Source organism: Syngnathus acus, chromosome 16 (assembly GCF_901709675.1).
Source record: "Syngnathus acus chromosome 16, fSynAcu1.2, whole genome shotgun sequence".
Taxonomy (NCBI): domain Eukaryota; kingdom Metazoa; phylum Chordata; class Actinopteri; order Syngnathiformes; family Syngnathidae; genus Syngnathus; species Syngnathus acus.
The window spans coordinates 961,156-981,554 of NC_051101.1; the positions used below are offsets into that span (position 1 = coordinate 961,156).

General features: G+C 46.2%; 2 protein-coding genes across 4 annotated transcripts; one reads left to right on the forward strand and one right to left on the reverse strand.

Annotated features, from left to right (window-relative positions):
• Window positions 1-1,351: 1,351 nt before the first annotated feature.
• cops7a (COP9 constitutive photomorphogenic homolog subunit 7A) lies at window positions 1,352-10,334 on the forward strand. 2 transcript variants are annotated; one of them, XM_037275002.1, is made up of 8 exons: window positions 1,352-1,442; window positions 4,200-4,322; window positions 5,299-5,374; window positions 5,931-6,019; window positions 7,782-7,984; window positions 8,068-8,173; window positions 8,663-8,832; window positions 9,897-10,334. In XM_037275002.1, exons 2-8 carry the CDS (start codon window positions 4,200-4,202, stop codon window positions 9,934-9,936), a joined length of 807 nt encoding a protein of 268 aa, XP_037130897.1. In that variant the 5' UTR covers window positions 1,352-1,442; the 3' UTR covers window positions 9,937-10,334. The 2 variants fall into 2 exon arrangements, with proteins under 2 accessions (XP_037130897.1, XP_037130896.1); XM_037275001.1 differs by having other exon boundaries at window positions 1,372-1,441; window positions 4,167-4,322.
• Window positions 10,335-14,251: 3,917 nt separating this feature from the next.
• LOC119136466 (PILR alpha associated neural protein) lies at window positions 14,252-20,232 on the reverse strand. Of its 2 annotated transcripts, XM_037275013.1 has the most exons (6): window positions 20,158-20,232; window positions 19,763-19,815; window positions 19,293-19,696; window positions 18,810-18,888; window positions 14,906-15,046; window positions 14,252-14,604 (listed from the first exon to the last, which is right to left on the reverse strand). In XM_037275013.1, the coding sequence occupies exons 2-6, from the start codon at window positions 19,771-19,773 to the stop codon at window positions 14,583-14,585; spliced, it is 657 nt and encodes a 218-aa protein (XP_037130908.1). In that variant the 5' UTR covers window positions 19,774-19,815; window positions 20,158-20,232; the 3' UTR covers window positions 14,252-14,582. The 2 variants fall into 2 exon arrangements, with proteins under 2 accessions (XP_037130908.1, XP_037130909.1); XM_037275014.1 differs by lacking the exon at window positions 14,906-15,046.
• Between the last annotated feature and the right edge of the window lie 167 nt (window positions 20,233-20,399).

The window sequence follows — 20,399 nt, forward strand, 5'->3', positions numbered from 1 at the left end:
ATAAAGTTATAAAAACCTTTGTCATTACCACCTATCAAAAATGTCTATGTCTTATTTATTGATTTGGTGTGTACGTATAATTATATGCTTAAAATGTTTCTTTTATTGATTTAATATGTGAATATAATTGTCTGCTTATGTACTTTATTCAATGAGGCTTGAGCATATCTGTTTTTGTAGCTAGGCAGGACTTTTTGTATTTCTACCCCATTCCTTCAGCCTCCATCTGCACCGACTTCATCCTCCTCCTAGCAGGCACGCTAAACGCTCCCTTACACAAGACCACTCTTTTCGTCAGTTAATTTCACTCCCTTGCTGATTATGATGGCTTTTATTTCAGCGCCGATGCGCTTTTGGCACACTGATAATTGACCATAACAAAAATGAAGATTAAGCGCACTAACAGTCCAGAGAGGGTCATGTAATAGAAGGAGGGGAAAGCACCAAAAGTCCATAATTGTGAAATATTTCCCCCTGCAGGGTCAACAGACTGCTGAGGATTCTTGCTAATCTAAAACAAACACCAAGCAAGTGTCAGTTTGAGCTATCGCCGACTACACGCACACGCGCCCACACACGTGCGCCCACACATGCTCGCACACACTCAGCCTGTATTGACTGCAATTTAACTGTCTGACAGTTTATATGGCAACTGTTAGTGCCTGTGAGCCAGACTGTCCTCTTAAGAAAGCAGCTCTGATTGGTTCATCACACATTTTCTTTTGAGAGGGGCATTATACTTAGGGTGTATTCAGACCAGAAAAGTCCTTTAGTCCGCTTTTTTGGTACGGACCAAACAAGCGGACTAAAGGACTTTTCTGGTCTGAATACACCCTTAGTTGACCCCCAGATGACACTGTGAAGGTTGCTTAATGACGTCACATCTGAAGGGTTTCTGACTCGCATTCCCTAGTCCAGTAGAGTCACCTATGGTAAAATGTTTAAATTTTGTCCTGTGCTTGTGGGAGAAGGTACAGCTGCCCAACTACACCCCCTCCCCCCCAAACAAAATTTTGTGTGCGTGTGTATGCGTGTGTGTGTGTGCGTGTGTAGAGACTACAACTTCACGCTGTCTACAAACTAGCAACTCGAAAACTGAAGCCAGTATTTCACTGTATTTATTTGGCCTGGAGGCAGCTCAGAATTTAGAGTGAAAGTGGTACATGTTATTTAGTTATTTTCTTCCTCAACCACAAAACATATTGCAGATGACAAAGAGGGCACTTGAACGTGTTTTGGACGCTATCTCCACTCGAAGGTATGACATTGTATGGCCGCTGGATGTCGCTGTTCTTGATGCTTCATTATGCAGCTACAAACCGCGTCACGTTGCCCCCATACAGTTACCCAATCAGAGAGTACGTTGTCTTGTTGGACGTAAACTAAGCGGAAGTGAACGAACCACCGGGAAGGCGACACAACAGGATTGTTATCAACACAAGGTAACACCTGTGTTATTTTTAAGAATTTTATGGTGACTTTTATGCTTTCACACCTTTGTTAAGTCACATACAAAGTTGTTTACATTAATTCTTCTCTGCGAAGAGGCTTAGAATAAACCATGGCCTAGCGTTTCGTGGTCGTTGTGCACGCTAATGTGCTAGCCTGACATGCCGAGCTTTAGTCGCACAAATAATAAAACACAGGTGAGGTGGGTAAATGATCAGTCTTTAAGACTTTAGTGAATGGAAAACACTATTATAGGATAGGGAATCCTTATAGCCGAGGAGGCAAGGGACACGCAGGACATGAAATTTCTAGTACAATTTACTTCCAGAGTAAATGAAGTAACGAATAAATAATGTGGTACCAAATGTCAAAGTTGGCGATTATTTATATTTAACTACGTTTTAGAACGCAGGCATCTTGTTTTAGTGTTATACACAATTAAAACATTTAGCTGTGAAAACTCTGCTACCATTTTGAGTTGGCTTGATTGAAATGTATTAACGTCGATGTACACGCTTCAAGGTGAAGCATTTATCATTCCCAAATTGAGTAACACTTCTCTTAAGCCATATACTGTTTCAATGTGTCTCAAACTTGCTTGTCAACCACCCAAATTATCAAGATTGAAATTACCCAAATGTCAAAACTACACAAAGGTTTTACTCCTAAAAGGTGTCCTTATAAAATAAAATAATAATAATGTAAGCCACTGTGGCGTTATGCACAATTTGAACCTGAATGAAGAACTAAAACCCATTTTTTAAAGCAAGCATACGTCGTATATGGCAAATCGATACAAAACATGCTGCTTCGATTAATACTGCGCTCATGGAAGAAGAATTCAAATGTATTAATTCATCAACATATATAGCTATATATAGCTTTTGTGCATGTGTGGATATTGTGATGTAGATTTGCTAAACCTAATTCCCTTAAACAAAGCAGGCAGGAACAGGCCGATAGCCATCAAATGATGGCAAGTTGTTTTCTGCACGCAAAACAACAATAAGGCTCTAGTCATCTGCCTCGTCTTGAGTCTGTAAGTTTCCTAATGACAAGGTGCGACTCGGCCAGAGTTCGCCGTATCGAGGATGCTATTTGCTCGTTTTTCTTCCTCCTAATAGCATCAAAGCATCTTATTTAAACTCCAGCTCATCAGGAAAATGGCTAGTTCTTGTTTACAATTGCGAAAAACGTGACAAAAGTCATTACATTATAAGCGCTTTAGCGGCAGCCTTTAATTTCCGCACAACTCAAGTAAAAATGACAGGTGGTGATCTTGAGTTATCACTTATTGCCTGCAGGACTTTTTATTTTGTTTGCCTTAATTGAGTGCGGCCCCGGTTAGGTTGTATTCTTGTGTAAGTTGCAGAACTCCGGTTCAAACCGACCGGACCTTTTTTCCCCCATCCAGACACTTGCAATAATAACAGTTAAGGCAACAAATAAACCGTAGGCCGCAGTGATAAAAGTGCAAGCTGAATGATTGTGCTCTCTGGGAGGAAGCTCTTATAATAGCTGATCCGAGTCCATTGCACATGATGCTGCTTTGTTCTTTCACTTTTAATTGGACGAGTTCAATCATCCTTCTTTTTTTGCTGTTCCCGAGTTATCCATAATGGTATGCTTGTGGCCAAAATGCCCTCGAGTACACCCATACGGGGACCCTTGGATACCGGTATCGACCGCCGTCCGTCGTGAGTACCGATTAGGGTTGTCAAGATACCAAAATTTCAGTAGTTGGTACCAATACCTGTGATTTTCCACGATTCTCGATACTAATTCGGTACCACGATTAAAAACAACAGAATCCACTTATTTTTAAAATCACTAATCCATCTGCTATAGCCAAGAAGGCTTGCGCGCACACCCTCAACATGTGACCAAATGTAATTTTGCATATTTTAGCCTTTGTCTGCGCACTTTGTCTATGTGTTTGACATTAAATACATTTGGTAACCTTATCGCCCCAGCTGACTCATGCCGAAATGACGGCACGTAGGCTTATTCGGGTTAACGTATTTATAATGTAACGTGGCACAACAGTGATAGTAAACTGAAAATCACTCACCTTGAATTCCCTGAACAAGTCTTTAAGGTGTTTGGCCATGTTGGACGTGTTTCCACCTTTGGTGTGGAAACCTCTCAAGAATTTTGTGCACGTTGGCTTGTTCGAATCTATAATTGCTCCGGTTGCATCCGCCTCGAATACAAAATATTTCCACACACGACTCTTTGAGCGACCTGGCTTCTCAACAAGCCGGCGTGTTGGACTTCCACTCCCACTTGCTGAAGCCATTGTTATGAAAGACCGAAAGTTTTCTTCTTCTTCAGCGCCGCTGACGGCTGCTCCGTGCTGCTCGCGTGCACATACGCCCCCATTCAGTTCTGGTAAGGATTGACACAGCTCGCCGAGTGAAAAGTTAAATATTCAGTTCCGACGGTACCACAAAAAAAAAAACTGGTATTGATGGGTTTTTTTGCCTGTTGGTACCGAATTGGTACTGGAAGTGTCTGTTCTTGTGACGACCCGAGTACCGATACCTTAAAATAAGGCTGGTATCGGTACGTGCCCATTCCTCATGAAATGTGTGTTCATGACATGGATGGTTTTGAAAATGCCTGCAGCTCAAGCAGAGGGAGTCCCCAAAAGTCTGTTCTGTGGCATTGAGCGCCGGCGGTTAGAAAGCTATTCCTTGAATGCGCGGCCGACACCTTAAGTGGCCGTTGGCGTCTCTCTTTTCTTGTAGATGGAGGCGGAGCAGATCCTGTCTCTGTCCGGCTCAGCGCTGGCCCAGGCCGTCAGCTCTCTGCTGGAGACCCCCGGCCTCTACGTCTTCTCCAACATCCTGGAGCTGCCTAACGTCCGAGAGGTAAGCGCCCCGCTCGGGCGATGCCGCCTGAGCAAAATGGGCTTTGGATCATTCGAGGCGCTGCCGTGTGCTCGGCGCATGGGCGACCTATCGGTCGCTAACCAAAGACAAAATGTGAGGATCAGCTGTAGGCCACGTGGATCCACTGGCCAACTCGGGTCCATTGTTAAATTGGCAAGTTAACGCTGAGCATTATTCGGAGTGCTAATAATGATCCACATGGTGGCAATTAAAATGATCTTTTTTTTAGGCAATTACCAATCCAGCACTCATTAGATGGTGTAGATGTACGTATCTTGCGAAGTGTGCATGATGAACGTCAAGCGGCTCCCTTTCTAATGTTTGCAAAGTGAAATGGCCCCGCGCAGTGGCTTTGTACTAATATGCATATTCATCTTGCGTGCCCGAGCAGCTAATTTGCAAGTACGCTTCTTTACTTTAAGCAAGATTTATTCCAAATCCCATCTCTCGGCTCATTCCCGTTTTTTTTCCTGTTCTGTCTTCTGAACGCCCGAAGTTGCCTGGATTGTGGAATTCATGACAAGAAACAAAAAACACCCAGCAAAAATGCACAATAGTGCCAATGGAAGGCGTCCTTGTTTGCGATTGGCCAATCCCACGTTGACCGCGAGCAAGCGGATGACTCGGGCCTTCAACAAATGGCCAAACCTCCAACGACTTGACACCCCGCTCCAAAAAGGTTGAAAAATGGACCTCTGACAATATGGGCAGGGGGGCGCCAAAGTGCTGCTATTGTATCCGGCAGGGCTTTGGATTGAAACTCCTCTCTCTCGGTTGGCATCAAAGCACTTTTCTATTTGATGGGGCTTTGGCGCCATCTTATGGCATTTTAAAGCAATTTCAGAAAGAACCCCAAACGTTTTTTATCGTCGTGGCAGATGGGCAAATATTTCTCTACTCAGCCGCTCTTGTTCCTCATTTCCTGCAATCTGGTCTTGGTTTTATCTTTGGCCAGCTGGAGAACGGCCCTCACGCCCCAATGTACCAGCTCCTCAATCTCTTTGCCTACGGAACCTACTGCGACTACAAAGGTACGATGCCACACGCGAATGACGAGCGCGTATCTCCCTTACATTTTATCACAGGGTTGTATTTTGTGGCTGCGAAGTGGGCGCCCAGACTCGCAGGTATGAAATAAACATGGTCTCGGGAGGGGCCGCGGGCAGCTTCTCACAAGCTAATTACTGTACTCCTTTCAGACAGACTCGTTGCTGTCTGTGTCAAAACAAGACGCACAAAAACACGACACTAACCTTCATGTCCCTCCTCATTATTCGTGGCCACATCGGGCATTTTCCATGAAGCTTGTTTGTCTAATTCTTGAACTGCAGATGATATGTGGCATCATATTTTCTGTTTTCCCGCCGAGCCTTGTTTGCGAAGCCTTACAGACTTTCTCGTTTAACATCAGGGAGGGTCTGCTCAGAGTTTATGGCTACTTACATTTTTTTTAATGACAGCATCTTAGCGGCACCACTTGTTTTGATAACACGAGAGGACTGCGGCAAAGAGGCGCACATTGGAGGCGCCTGCTTTTTCAAGTCCTCTGGTGCAATGCATCGCTGAGCAATTGTCATTCTTTCCCAGAGCGAGCGGCGTCCCTCCCGGAGCTGACGCCCGCTCAGCAGAACAAACTTCGCCATCTGTCCATCATCAGCCTGGCCTCCAACCTCAAGGTACGCGCACCAATGACCTATTCGCTAAAAAATTAAAACGTGGGTTATTTTGAACGAATCATCGGCGCTTTTACACGCGTGCTTAAAGCCCTATTCGGACGGGATTAGTTTTACAGGGGTATGCAGAGTAATCACCGTTTGAAATGTTCAATTCGGACGGGACTAGAAATCTCTGTAATGTTACTAAGCATGGGTGGAGTAAATGTGTTTACGCCCTGCCATTACCCCTTGTCAGCATGTGCATGCTCTTGTTTTAATAATTAAATAATAGTGATTAAATTTAAATAATTAATAATTAGTATGTGAAATACTGCCTTATCTAGTAGAATAGGTTATTGGGATCTAGTAGAATAGGTTATTGGAAGGATTTACATTACCTAAAGCAATAAGAAGTTTTGTGCTTCTGATAACTGTTGTGGACCTTTGAAGCCTTTTCATTGGTCTTCGGCATGTGCGTTCAGAACGTATGGTAAAGAATGTCGGGGAATTTTGACTGTCCGTAAAACTGAGTGCGTCTTCAAGCCCCTCCATGTTCTTAAAAGTGCGGCTAACTATTTTAAAACAGGATGTGATATTACATAAATATTTACTGAGTGTAGAGGAAACGTTGTCAATAGGGAGGTGGTTAGCTTGACTGTATTCGTGTGGTTCAAATTTTCATCTTACTGAAGCTCAGGGCGCCGACCAGAGGGCAAAATGGTGGAATAAGCAGGAGACAGGAGATTGACTTTTCCACTTTATCCAACATTCAAATAAAAAAACAAACAGAACTCCAAATAAGGCTGAAAAGGGGGTGTCTACACTGTTTTGATGGTGGCCAGTAGTATCCGATGTCCAATCAGGTGAGTTATGGGTTGACGCGTTTACCTGTGTGGGGCGCCAGGCAGGTATGGATGGGTCTTTGGATGTTATGTGGGATTAATTTATAGAATTATGAGTGTGGTTTCTGGAGCAGAGAACAACAGCACGTCATCCACCATTAAGGGTTGATACAAGGCACTTAAACGGGTGAAATTGAGCTAAATAACACACAGTTGTATAATGCGGCGTGAGCTACCCTTAGCGTGAGCACACACAAATGCCAGTAGAAAACTCAACAGGCACTGATAGAAAGATAATAAACACATCGAATGGCGACATCACGTACCTCACACGGACGCACACTCGATGGATGCACGGAGGAAGGCACAAACGCAACTTCAAAGACAAACTCGAATCTTACTCGCTGTAACTGCCCGACAGACGGCTCAACTCATTGGCAACTAGCGTTTTGGCTCGCGCTTGCCGTATGCGCCGCGAAAGCCAAAACGGACCGGAAACGTGAAATACATGAGTCTTTTTTACACTGGGGGTCGCATTCGGACGGGATTAACATTACCTACGGTAGTTTCACCGGACCGTATTATAGAAGGTAAAAGTCACTGTAATGTTCACTGACATGTCACGTTTGGACGAGACTAAATTTCCACTAAGAATACCACATGAAACTAATCCCATCCCAATAGGGTTTAAGAATAAAATTGCAGCCACGATGATGTACTTGACCAGCCTGAGTGTGATTTTGCCTCATTATTGCCTCATTTCATCCTATCTGACGTCCCGCCACGGTTCTTTCCTTGCTGTGTTCTGCCACATTTAATCTCACGACTCTCGACGAGCCTGGCAGACCGTTCCCAGCTTCCTCCTTAGCCATTTCAGCAAATGCACCATTTCCTCGAGAGGACGCCACGTGACGCGCTGCGCGTTGCTTTGTCCCCCTCAGTGCCTGCCGTACTCGCTGCTCCTGCAGCAGCTGGAGCTGAAGAACGTGCGCGAGCTGGAGGACCTGCTGATCGAGGCAGTGTACTGCGACATCATCCGGGGCAAACTGGACCAGCGCAACCAGCAGGTAGAGGTGGACTGCAGTGTGGGCCGCGACCTGGGCCCCGACGAGCTGCCCAACATCGTCAACACTCTGCAGGAGTGGTCAGTGACGTGACGGTCTCGTCGCCTGGCTCGGCCCCTCCTGGCCCCCCTCCTCCATGGCCGCACTTATGCTCTCCTCACAGGTGCGCGGGCTGCGAGGCGGTGCTGTGCGGCATCGAAGAGCAAGTCTCCCGGGCCAATCAATACCGTGAGAGCCAGCTGAAAGTCAAAGTTCAAGTGGAAACGGAGGTCAGTGGCGTCGCCGCCGCTGCCAGCCCTTTCCTCTATAGGCGACCCGTGATATTTCAGAAGAAATCCCCAAGTAGACTTTTTTTTTCCTGGCTCAAGTGCTTCAAGTGACGGGCAGTCCCCCATCCCTCTCTTACCAAAGTCATTTCTCCGACTTGAGCATCTTCCGTGTGATAAAGCGACGTGATGAAATGTCACTGTGACCGCAAACGACATGAGACTTGAGAAAACGACAGCACATTTTGTATTTTCAGCCACTAACGAGTGAACTTTCAAATTTGAGCTACTTTTCTTGTTTTAGGCTGCACACATTTGTACATTTTATGTCATGGGTAAAAATATGGAAAGAATGTCCATTTCAAATTGTTGGCCACGCAACGATAGTCAATTAACAGTTGAGGCCGCAGGCTATTATTGGCTCGAGGTTTTTTTCCGTCCTCTACTTGTGGCCCAAACGTCTGTGGTGACCCGCTGGTGACTCTTCCTCAGGTGTTAAACCTGCAGAAAACCCTGAAGGCCAGCGCGGCCTCACCTTCGTCGGGTCCCGCCCCCGCCGGCGCGGCGTCCAATCAGGATGCCGACCAGCCGGCCGAACCACGGGACCCTGCCTCCTCTCAGGAACTGCGACAACCGGGAAAAAAAAGTTCCAAGGTGAAAGGGTGAGTACCATCGAAACGTTTTCATTTGGTTGGTGACGCAATTGAGTGTCCTTCGTTCGTTTCCCTCCAAAAGCTTTAAAAGGCCAACGCGTCATATTTATGACATTTTATTGTTTGTGGTGAAGCGCTTTGGCCTTGGGAACACGTGCTTTCCAAATATGTATTGGCTAAGCATCTCCTCCAACATGAAATGAACGCCATGAGAGCAACGTTAATATATTGGTAAGTTTTTATCAAGAAACACTCAAAAGATAGCTGTCGGGCTCGTTCGCCTCTGCCGCCAGCTTCCGACCACTCATCTGTCCCGGATTGTAAAATGTCAGCACACCGTCCACACCCTTTGAGATGTCGCCATCTATGACTAATCTCTTTATTCATTCGTTTGTTTCAACGTGGTGGTGGCGGCTTGCGCAACTTAGGCTGAGGCCCCCAAGTTTCACTCCATGTTTTGAAATCCCCGTTAATGATAGCTTAACCTCAATCCCGTAATTAAAGCTAGTGAAGACGCCCGCTGGAAGGACTTTTTTTTTTCACCATTTAAAGCAGTTGCCAGGTGTCTCAATCAAAGTAGTAGCAAAGTTGTAGACAATCAATGACAAAGTCGGTTCTCCATAACGCCGACGTAGCGCAATGGCTAGGTGTATTCCTTTGTTTTTCTTGAAGACATTTGGCGTTCAAACCAAAAGCTGATTTGAGAACAAGGTGATAATTCCGCCTTTGATATCAAAGTACTGACACCTCCGGGTGTTCAGGAGAGAGGACCCTTACCCTTGAGGAAACTGGTCAACGAGGGGTGTCGCTCGTTGCTCATTGTAGCGCGCTTGCTCAACATTGTGCTCGTTTTAGCCGTCGGGTGACTATGATTTTGCCGACATTCGGACAGCAATTTGGAATGTCTCCTGTAATCCTTGCGACGGTCCGCTTAAGAATGCTGCATGACAGCCAACCAAAATGAGCAGAGCAATTGACAAATGAATATCAGCGCTTCTACCCTCCCTCTTATTTGTTCAAACAAAAACACAAAATCACCCAAATAACCCTTGGCCTTATTCTCTACTCGCCAGACTGCGAGGCAGCGGCAAGATCTGGTCCAAGTCCAACTGAAGATGTGACAAACGGCACCACCCATCGGCACGCTCACGGGACAAAAACAGAAGCGTTCAAACACAGTGATGGGCGAGGCCCTCGCCACCGCCGCTCCCACGGGGAACGTTTAGTTTTTTGTTTAGTCACCTAATGTCATCTGGATGGGATTGCGCCAACGACGGCGTCCTCTTTCCTGACTTTTCTTCTTTTTTTTTTTCTTTTTTTTTTAAAAGCATGAACAAGAGTGGATAGTCAGTCGCCTCGGCCCAAAAGCGGGAGCTTCTCTCATGCGTTTTTGTCATTTTTAATGCTTTCAACGCGCTCCCTTTGACTTGGGCTCCTTTTTGCCGTTTCCCCTCCCCGCTCAGTTGAGAATAAATTGTTGGGAAATAAAAAGAAAAAAAGACTAGATCTCATTCATGTCACTGTCACCTCTTTTAATACGTGCGCATCTCCAAAGGGGGCTGGCGCTAAATGTTAGCTCACCGAAGGGGGGCCGCCTTTAGACGGTCAAGCCGTTAATTAGGGCACGTCTCCGGAGATGCCCGGGCATCGCAAGCGCCAAGGCGTCGTGCCCATTTCATCGCGCAACAAGAAATTCAGGAAAAAATGCATTTACACCATCAAAAGATGATACGGGTACATATCACGGGCAATGTCATTTATTTCAATTTAGATCGCTACACTACACACAGTCAAATACTTCATTTCTTAAAATAATTGTAAAAACAACAGCATTTCACCATTTTAAGAAATGAGAATACCCCCCAAAAAAGCCAGTTTTTAAAAGACAAAGTATTGTAAAATCGTCAAGTCAATCGACGGCTACTTGTTCATGAGGTGAGTGGGCCACTTTGATTTGTTTGTGATAATCCGCTGCCATTCGGTCCTATCTGAACCGTCATAACTAATTCCCCCCTCCCCCCCACACACACAACCTGTCTGGTCTCTCAATTAGCTATTTGAGCCAAACATCAAGAACAACAGTGATCCCATTCTGTTACCGTGCATCTTGTCCTCCATGTTTATGAATAGGGCCGTTAATTTCACCCACTGTGATTGGGAAACAGAAATGACGCGGTTGAAAACACCAGCGTTATCTTACTTGAACTCGCATGGTACAGCAAGGCGATATCGTCCTACGGGTGTCGGACTAAAAACCACAAGACAAGAAAATAAATAAATAAATAAAATGTCGCCTTTTTGCAACCGTCCTTGGCTCTCGCCATAGATTTGTCTCTGTTGTCAAGTGAAGACATATTTTGCTGATGAATATTTGGAAGCTCGTTTGTGATTCAGTCATCGGCGCACACCCGGTGTGAGCAAAGAGCCATCCAAATGCCAGACAATTAAGGAACGCAATCATGAGGAAAAGACTTTGCATTTTCCAAGGCTTGAGGTGCTTTTGGAGCGTGACATGTTCATCACAGGGGCGGCTCGGTGGCACACTGGTTAGCACGTCCGCCTCACAGATAGGAGGGTGCCGGTTCGATTCCAACTCCGACGCTCCCTGTGTAGAGTTTACATGTTCTCCCCGTGCCCGCGTGGGTTTTCGCCGGGCACTCCGGTTTCCTCCCACATCCCCAAAACATGCTTGGTAGGCCAATTGAGCACTCCAAATTGCCCCTGAGTGTGAGGGCAAATGGTTTTGTCTGCGATCGGCTGGCAACCGGTTCAGGGTGTCCCCCGCCTACTGCCGATGACTGCTGGGACTGCACGCCCGTGACCCCCGTGGGGAGAAGTGGGATGGATGGATGGATGGATGGATGGATGGATGGATGGATGGATGGATGGATGGATGGATGGATGTTCATCACATTACCTGTTGGCCAAACGGATTTGTCAGATACACCACGCCTTGTTTGTAGATGCTCATGCTTGATGGCAGGGGGTAGTTAAAGTTAACGTAAATTAATGGGGCGTCCAACGCTGCGTGTTCGCTTCGGGGGGTGGATGATTATGCGCTGGATAGATTTCTTGTGCGCTGAGAACGTGCGGGCAGTGCGCGATTGCGCACGCGCGCAGCTTAGAGGGAACATTGGCTGCCACGACACTTTGCTGAGGCTCATGGGAGTCTGCGAGCTGAGGCTAATGGGAGTTTGCGGGTTGCTAATGCTATAATGATAGCTGCTATACACACGAGGCTAAGGGAAACATAAGTAAGCAGTACCAAGGTGTTAGATCGAACTTTAGTCAGTTCCGATCATTTTATAGGAGATAGTTTGAGAAACGCGATTGTTTACAGAGGGCTCATTGGCTAGTGCAGGGGTGTCCAAACTTTTTGCAAGGAGGGCCAGATTTGATAAAGTGAAGGGGCCCGGGGGCCAATAGTTTTTTCGGACATTTTTTAACTACAAAAATGTCATGCAAATACACACTGTTATAAAACAAATTTCATTGTCACAATTGTCTTTATTTTTCAAATGACAAAATAACCAAATATGAGTCACTCAGGCAGATGTGAACAACTCTAAAAACACAAATTCTGCCTTTCATTCATATCTGAAGAGTCAGATAACATTGAACAAACTGTATGAAATACCTTAAATTTACATGAGTTTAAAATTACTTTTGCCTCATGAACATTTTAAACGGGAGTTATAAGTAATGCAAAGTTGTCTGTTATTATTAAAACTTAAAACTAGTGAATTTTGCTCTTGTCATTTACATTATCTTTCAGAAAATAATAGTTTGTGTCAGGTCTACAGGTCCATAACATCAACAGTCTTAACATGGCCACTTCGTAGCTTGCTTTAGTAATATTTATTTTTGACTCACAGTCCCGTGTGAAGAATCGCTGTTGTGATGCCAGTTCAGCTTGGAGCTGCTTCACTTTATCAGCGCGGTCACTCCCTGTTAGTTGGTCGTTTGTGTTCGCATGTTTAGTCTGATAGTGTCTCTTTAAGTTGAAATCCTTAAACAAGGCAACCGTCTCTTTACAAACTAACCTTTAGGACAATGTAGTATTGCTCCAAATGTTCGTTTAATTTCCTTTAGAGGTCCGTTTGCGCGTGTTAGCACGATCGTGAATTAGCATATTTCCGCTAACTCGTTAGCCTGCCCAGTACTTCTTCTTTGCTGCGGGCCAATAAAAACTGGCGGCCCGCGGGCCGTAGTTTGGACACCCCTGGGCTAGTGGATGCATACCGCAACCCTCGTCAACCTCAGTTTGTTGCAGTATAGCTTTGAGTTTATGCGCCTTTTAATCCGGTGCCCCCTATATATGAAATCATTTCGAAATTAAAAATTCAATGAGGGTGCGCCTTATAATCCAGTGCGCCTTATGGTGCGAAAAATACGGTATTTCCGGACTGCAAGTTTGAAATAATATCCTGTTTTTGATTAAAGGGGTGGGAATTGAAATGAATTAATTCATCCCAAAAATGATTCTTCATCATTATCGTCAGTTGCGGCCCTATTTTGCAGTGAGTCCTTTACATCTATTGTGCGAAATCTATTGAAAATTAATTAATCAATAAGTGTCGGTTCATTGCGCTTGAATAGAATGTAATTACGCACAGTGGTGCCTTGATAAAAAATTAATTGGTTCTGCAACCGCGCTCTCCCCATTCCCCATTGGAATGAATTGAAAGCAACATAACCGTGAGAGTGTCCCCTCCACAAAACCACGGCTGTTGTATCAAAGCGCAGGGGCGTTTGTCCGCCTGTCCGAAACTTGCATGTTCCCACCGTCATAACAGCCCAACCAAGATGTGGCACCTGACCAAAATGCCTGACACCCACAATTTACCGTATTTTTCAGAGTATAAGTCGCTTTTTTTTTTAAATTATTCACAAATTTTCAAAATTCAAAAATCCGCGATGTAGCGAAACCGCGATAAACGAACTGCGACGTAGCGAGGGATTACTCGCTAATTTGAACTGCAACTGACGACGTCAGCGGCGCACACGTGGCGTTGTTTACATAAAGGACGAAGAATTTGATCGATGGATTTAATGATTTGGAGTGACACAGATGGTTTGATAAAATGGTTCTTTATATTATAGCTATTTGATATATATACGTATGTTATAGTTATTTGGATAACTGTTAATGTTACGTCAGGCCCGTTCTCAGCTCCTCGTTTGTGTTTGTCACGTTAGCATTCCGTATCGTTTAGCCTGTTGTTGCTGGTTCATGTCTGTTCTTGGTGTTGGATTTTGTCAAATAAATTTCCCCCACTATGCGACTTAAACTCCGGTGCGACTTATATGTTTTTTTCCTCTTTATTGTGCATTTTATGGCTGATTCGGCTTGTACTCAGAGCGACTTTTAGTCCGAAAAATACGGTACATGCACAAAAACTTTCTTTTTTTGGGGGGAGGGGGTGTACATGTGTGACTGGAAGCGCAGAGATGGAAATTGGGATGCTGCACAGCTATTAAATTGTTTGTTTGTGGATTTGTCACAGCAGCTCTGCGTTTGGCACAGCTCGGAGCCGTGCACAGGAAATTTACGCCGAACGTGTGGGGAAAGAAGGGAGGGAGGGAGGCGTGATGAATTTAGGTTTAAGACCTCAGGGAAGTAGAGGGGCTTCTGCGGCGGTCCAATAACTGCGGTCCCTCCGCGTATTTCACACTTTGGGAGAAAATGAAAAATGCTGCTGCAGGCGGGAAGAAAAAACAAATTCTGGAGGCTCCGTCGAAGTGGAAAAAGAGAAGCCTTACAGGTTCACCACCGGGATCCTGACACAGCAAGAGACAAAACAAGAAAAGGTGTTGAAAAAACCAATGGTAGTCTGAAGCCAGGTTGAGCGCAGCTGAAAGCACTCAAGCTGCATCCCGAGGGACTGAGAAGGAGTGCAGCACTATTGTTATCCTTATTGAGATTAACTCCAAATACTCTTGAACACAATCGTTCCGCGTCCCCCCCCCCCCTCCCCCCAGAGTGACTCATCAGAAACAAGACTGAATAGTTGTCAACACTCCTGGCCTGCAAGCTCCTCGGAGAACAAACGCTGCTCACTTTTATTAAGCGAGTTGTTACCTCTCCCGGTCGGAGAAGGAGGTGCTGTGCAGCGTCTGCTGGCTCTCCTCAGACGCCAGCGAGCACGGGAGTGCGCGAGAGAGGGGCAGGGCCACGCCGCGAGATAGCGGCGGCGGATGCTGCGAACAGCTGCGATCAGAACTGGAGGGAGGTGAAGAAAGTAGAATGTGGCCTTGAGTGTGGACCCAACCCACCTCTTAATACCTCAACAACTATCATTATTATACAGAAAAAAGAAAAAACAACAGCACACAACTCTTACTGTCATGAGAGCAGTACAGAATTGATACGTCGCAACTCACGTGATCAAAACAGAACAAAAATAAACACGTCACACTCGGCAGCAACGCTGATCATTTAACGTGTGTTGGGTACGCCAAAATTGGGTTGCTCTGAGCTACCAATCGGATGATGGAAAAATGCTGATGTCGTCAAATTTTAAATCTGCCGGAAACATTGCTCATATTCTAGATGGATACAGGCACAAAAGCGATTGGACCAAAGACCCAACACGTAGAGAGCCAGAATTTTGTATCCCAAAAAGTATTTTCAAAAAAGTTAATCATCCTGCTCGTAGTTTAAGTTTGGCTAACACGATCGATTGGGAAGGCCCTCTTCAGATTTGATTGACATGGCAATGCAGAGGCTAAAATCTGTCAAACATGCGCATGCTGGAAGAGAAAAAGACTGTTGGGGCGAAATGAAAACAATTCGGTGGATCAAACATGAGAATTACGGATGTAAACGCAGCTCAGTGCCCAGCATGAGAAACGAGAAAGCTTGTCGAGAACGGCGCAGTCGTTTTCACATCGACAAACGCATTAACGCTGCTAAAAACATTTCATGATGCTAATGTGAAACTGGCTGCTGGTGCTGGATTCACAAAAGCTTGAAAGGTGAGCTGTTCTACACGCAACCAAAACTCTCGTCTGTCGGAGACCCGCAATTTTGAATCAAGCCGTGTTGGCACCTGCATAACGACATTGGACTACGACAGCGGCGCCTCGCTTGTTCACAGTCGAAATGCTGCCTTGTGTTTCACAGCCAACATGTCACAAATTCGACTGAACTCCACCGGAGTCATCCTCAAAGGAGGAAGCTGCTCGGTTTTGATGCTCTCGGCAGAGCGTGTTGTTACGTCGACTGAAGTCAAATCAGTTCGCTACAAAGGGATGGATAGTTTTTTTGGGAGGGGGGGTTGTGTCGATCAAAAATATGAACTTGGTTCTCACTTTGTTGTTTGCCGCTGATGTATTGATAGATTTAGACATGCTCAGATTAAAGCTGTCAAAAAAGTGTCGCTACTAAAAACAAATCATTATCTCCGATGTTGATGTTGCGAGCATCTTCTGCTTCATACTTGCAAACGTTTTCTCTCCTGCGCAGTGACTTTTGGAATGCTAATGCAGATTCTTGAGGTCCCAACACCACAATAACAAAATCCGTAGTGCTAACCCAGTGCCGCCATGTACTACCAAACCTGGCATGTCCACATCTTCTTCCCAAGGGCTTCTGACCACCCCGCTGCATGTTTTCCTCGTTTCTTTCCAACACATTTGATTGAAGTGATCAGGATCTTTATCGGGCTACAGCGGCGCTCGCCGATCATTTGATTTGCGTTCGTCGGCAGAGGGAAAAATGCAACCCCTCAAGGGCTGGATTTGGACATTATCCCAACCCAGACCGTGAACAAAATTGTAGATTGGTTTTCGAGTGATTTCATTTGGTTGTGAAAATATCAGATGACACACAGGCAGTTTGGATTTTTGAAAAATTCATAAATGACTCGAAATTGGACAGACAAGGTTTCTGCCCATGGTGACAATGCAGAAACCAACGTGATTTGTAAAAATGCCAGAGGATTCCTTGCAGAATCCAAAAACAAGAACAGCAAATCTGTTCTTATCTGACCTGAGAAACGCCTGTCCTGTCCTGTCCTGTCCTGTCCTGTCCTGGGCCTTTCTTCAAGCTTGATGTGATCAGCCTGATGATTTTAGCACACCTCGACACACATATGCAGCTCTGGACGGTGGCTACAATCCACTATACGCGATCCTACAAATTCTGCGGGGGTCACGGGCCGACAATGAAGTGCTAATTCACACCACACTACATTCCTTAGCTAATCAGCGTTGCTACAGACACAATCTCCCCTCCCTTTAATGTAGCAACGCCTCTGTAACCAGGGCAACCAAAACATTAAATAGAGGAGCACGTGAAGTAAGGACTCAGAATTGATGGAGATTGTAACTGAGTTTCCTCTCTATCGTTCTCCTCGCGAGTAAACCTGTTCTGGTTGTCTGCTCCTCTTCCTTCCAGCGTGTGGTTTAATGTCTGATGGTATTTAGACCTAACAAACCTCAAGTGGAATAATACTGTTCAAGTGAAAAGTTAGGAATGGCAGTAAAGAGACGAAGAACAAAGGCACCAATAAGTGACATAAAAGAGCTCAAAAACGCGTCAGAGGAAGATGCGGGAAAACGAGGCGCAGAAGACAAATCAACTGGACTTGATTGACTCGATCTGCAAAGTGCAGAAGTGCGCGCTAGATCATCTGGATGAGTCCCCCGTTTGCCTCTAATGGCCACGCAAGCTCCGCCGCAGTAATAAATAAGCAACATCCGCCATCCCGGCACTCATATGACAGGTGCGAGCTTGCCATGGTTCAAAACTGAAAGCAAATCTTTAAAGACATTACCTGTACAAATATGAACAAATGAGCGGTCGAGCGGCGTCACGTCTCGTCATTGTTGAAAATCAGTTGAAAAATGTAGGAATTAGAAGGGAAGAATGAAATTTTGGAGAATTTGGCGTGAATTTCAAAATTGAAAAGTTTGAATTTTTGGTAAGTGGGAAGTTGTGGAATAGGTAGGCAAAAGAAGTTGGAATGGGTTGAATCGGTTGAAAAATGTAGAAATTAGGAGTGACAAACGAAATTAATTAAAATTTTGCAGAAATTTTAAACGTGAAAACTTGAAATTTTTGAATATGTATATATATTTTTGGAATATGTCGAAATTGGAATGGAGTGAATTGGATGAATTATGTTGAACGAGTAGCAGGACAAAAAGTGAGGAGAATAAAATAGAAGAAGAAGCGGAAGAATAAAGTGAATAGTGTAGAATAATAATAATCGCCTTCACATTAATGAGGCAGCAGTCTCAGTGGGCCACCAAGGTCAAAACGCGCAGACAGGCTGATGGCAGCTGGGATCCAAGCTGGTGTGGTGATGCCTTAGCCTCCTCCACAGAAGAGCTCCTGGGTTCATTACAGGGCCACCAAGGCCTTGACAGCTTGGTTCCTCCCTATGCTGGCGCTGGCTAGCGCTGACGCTGGCCTGGCTTGGCTGCGGCGACATGGGCCTCCAAACACGTGGACATTTGAAAGAGCTTGCTCAGCTGCCGCCGCCCTGCGCCAGCGGGAGGCTTCAAATTCAGCGTACCTGCTTTTTGCTTGGCAAGCCAACTGAGAGCATACACGATATATTGATGACCTATGCCAGCGACATTCTAAACGGAGAACGCCAACGATTTGAAATAATGCAACTTGAGTCGTGAGGAATCTGTTGTGCCACTTCATGTCACTTCATCCTCTATCAGCAATGAAATTGTTTCTCGAACCGATCCCATATCAAGTTTGTTCGCATAGAACCACAGCGCTGTCAGTATTTTTCTGTCCCCTAATTGATCAGAGCAATACATTCACTAATCGATATCTAGTACAGTATTTTCAATCCATATTTTTGTCCCGTTCTCAAGCGCTTGTGATGATGCATGCGTATGACACACTTGGGATTTTGTAGCATGTTTTCTATGACTGTGGCGTAACGCTAGAAGACGGGCCGCGGGTAGCAAATATCTAGCCCAACGCTGCGTGATCGTAAATAAGAGGAGGAAGTTCCTACCAGAGTTTTGCCGTGATGATGATTGCGGTGAGGATGAGCAGCGTGGAGATGGTCACAGTGACGTAGAACTGAGGGTCCACTGTAACACACATGCACGCGCACGCTGTTACGATTCTCCAAGCGTGACCGTGCATAATTGCGCAAGAACAGAAGTAGAAATCAATGAGGGCAGCTTATTATGAAATTGGATGTGTAAAAAGAGTCTGGCCTCCGACCGAAACGGCCATTGCACCACGTCTTCTGCATGCAGGTGAGCAGGCCCATGGCGAGCAGGCCCATGGCGAGCAGGCCCATGGCGAGCAGGCCCATGGCGAGCAGGCCCATGGCGATCAGGCCGATTACTCGACGTCTTTGATGTCAACTTTATAAGGCTTTCCAGATGCAGTCGGCGGATGGGGGCGGAGCATCAGCCTTCACCAACGTGACAATTAATTCCCAGGAGCATTCTTGGCAATGCGGCACGTCATTCCCCGCTGTACCCACCTTCCTCCAGCTCGGCCTCCTCCGCCGCCCCCCCGTCCTCCACCCCCTCTTGGTTCCGGGACTTCGGGGGCACTTCCTCTTTGGGATGCGCGCTGACGTCGGGGTACAGCCAGTCCTCGGAGGACGCGGCGACGGTGTTGGCCTCCCTCTGACTCCCATGCCCGCGCAGCTGCTCCGTTTCCTGGCTGAAGAGGAGGTGGTAGGTCTCATCCTCCAGCGGCTGCGTGGGCCCCCAGACCACCGCCCAAAGCGGGGTGGGCGTCACCTGGGTGGTGACGGACAGCTGGACGGCTGGGGCCTCCACCCGCTTCTCGTCGTCCCGGTGACAGGTGGAGGGCTGCGTCACCAGGGCGACTAGGACGAGGGAGACGAGGGCGCTCAGTCGTGCGACGGGAGCGATGGAACTGGAGGAGAAGACAAAGGTTAATGAGGGGCCACAAGTTGCCTGGTTTTTCCCTTTGCCATCTTACCATCTCTCCATCGCTTCTCTGTGTTCACTCACGCAGCGGCACGCCTATCATCTCTGAGACAAAACGAGCAAAAGAGAGGAAAACAAAGGGGGAGTGTCCCGATTTTCTCTCTATCCAGGATCTGCACTGTGATCGGATTGGCTCTCTAATCGATTGGAAACATACACGCTTCTCGCGGGCCATTTAAAGTTTTAACGCACCGCACGCCCAATGGCTAAAAAAGTAGCTGGCGATCACGCTTTCGCGGCCAAGCCAATCAATCATCGTCGGTGACGGCATGCACGTCGTGCGCGCGCGCGGCCAATACTCCCCGATGACTATTTGGGCCAACTCGACTACTTCTTGACCACCCAAATTCCAAACAAATGTCACCCGCGACGCAAAGCGGTGCCTACCTCTGGCGAGGGGAGAGAGGGAATGAGGCGGAGAAAAGTGGAGACACGAGCGCAAAGGGGGAGCAAAAAAAAAAAGCATCGGTTGCCTTAGCGACCGAGACACGTCGAGTCCGCTGGAGAGAGGGAGGGAGGCAGAGAGAGAGACGGCGAGAGAGAGTGAGAGAGACAGCGAGAGAGGCAAAGAGACAGAGAGAGGCTTGCTTCAGTCGCGCTGTGTATGTGTTTTTAACAAATGGGTTCAA

What these genes read in the sequence shown, in the direction of transcription:
- cops7a (XM_037275002.1), top strand. Translation starts at nt 4,200, where the DNA reads ATGGAGGCGGAGCAGATCCTGTCTCTGTCCGGCTCAGCGCTGGCCCAG. An exon ending in AGCTGCCTAACGTCCGAGAG is followed by an intron (nt 4,323 to 5,298) that starts GTAAGCGCCCCG and finishes ATCTTTGGCCAG; the next exon opens with CTGGAGAACGGCCCTCACGC. An exon ending in AAGTTCAAGTGGAAACGGAG is followed by an intron (nt 8,174 to 8,662) that starts GTCAGTGGCGTC and finishes ACTCTTCCTCAG; the next exon opens with GTGTTAAACCTGCAGAAAAC.
- LOC119136466 (XM_037275013.1), bottom strand. An exon ending in GGAGGCCGAGCTGGAGGAAG is followed by an intron (nt 18,889 to 19,292) that starts GTGGGTACAGCG and finishes TGTGTGTTACAG; the next exon opens with TGGACCCTCAGTTCTACGTC. An exon ending in ATCATCACGGCAAAACTCTG is followed by an intron (nt 15,047 to 18,809) that starts GTAGGAACTTCC and finishes ACCTCCCTCCAG; the next exon opens with TTCTGATCGCAGCTGTTCGC.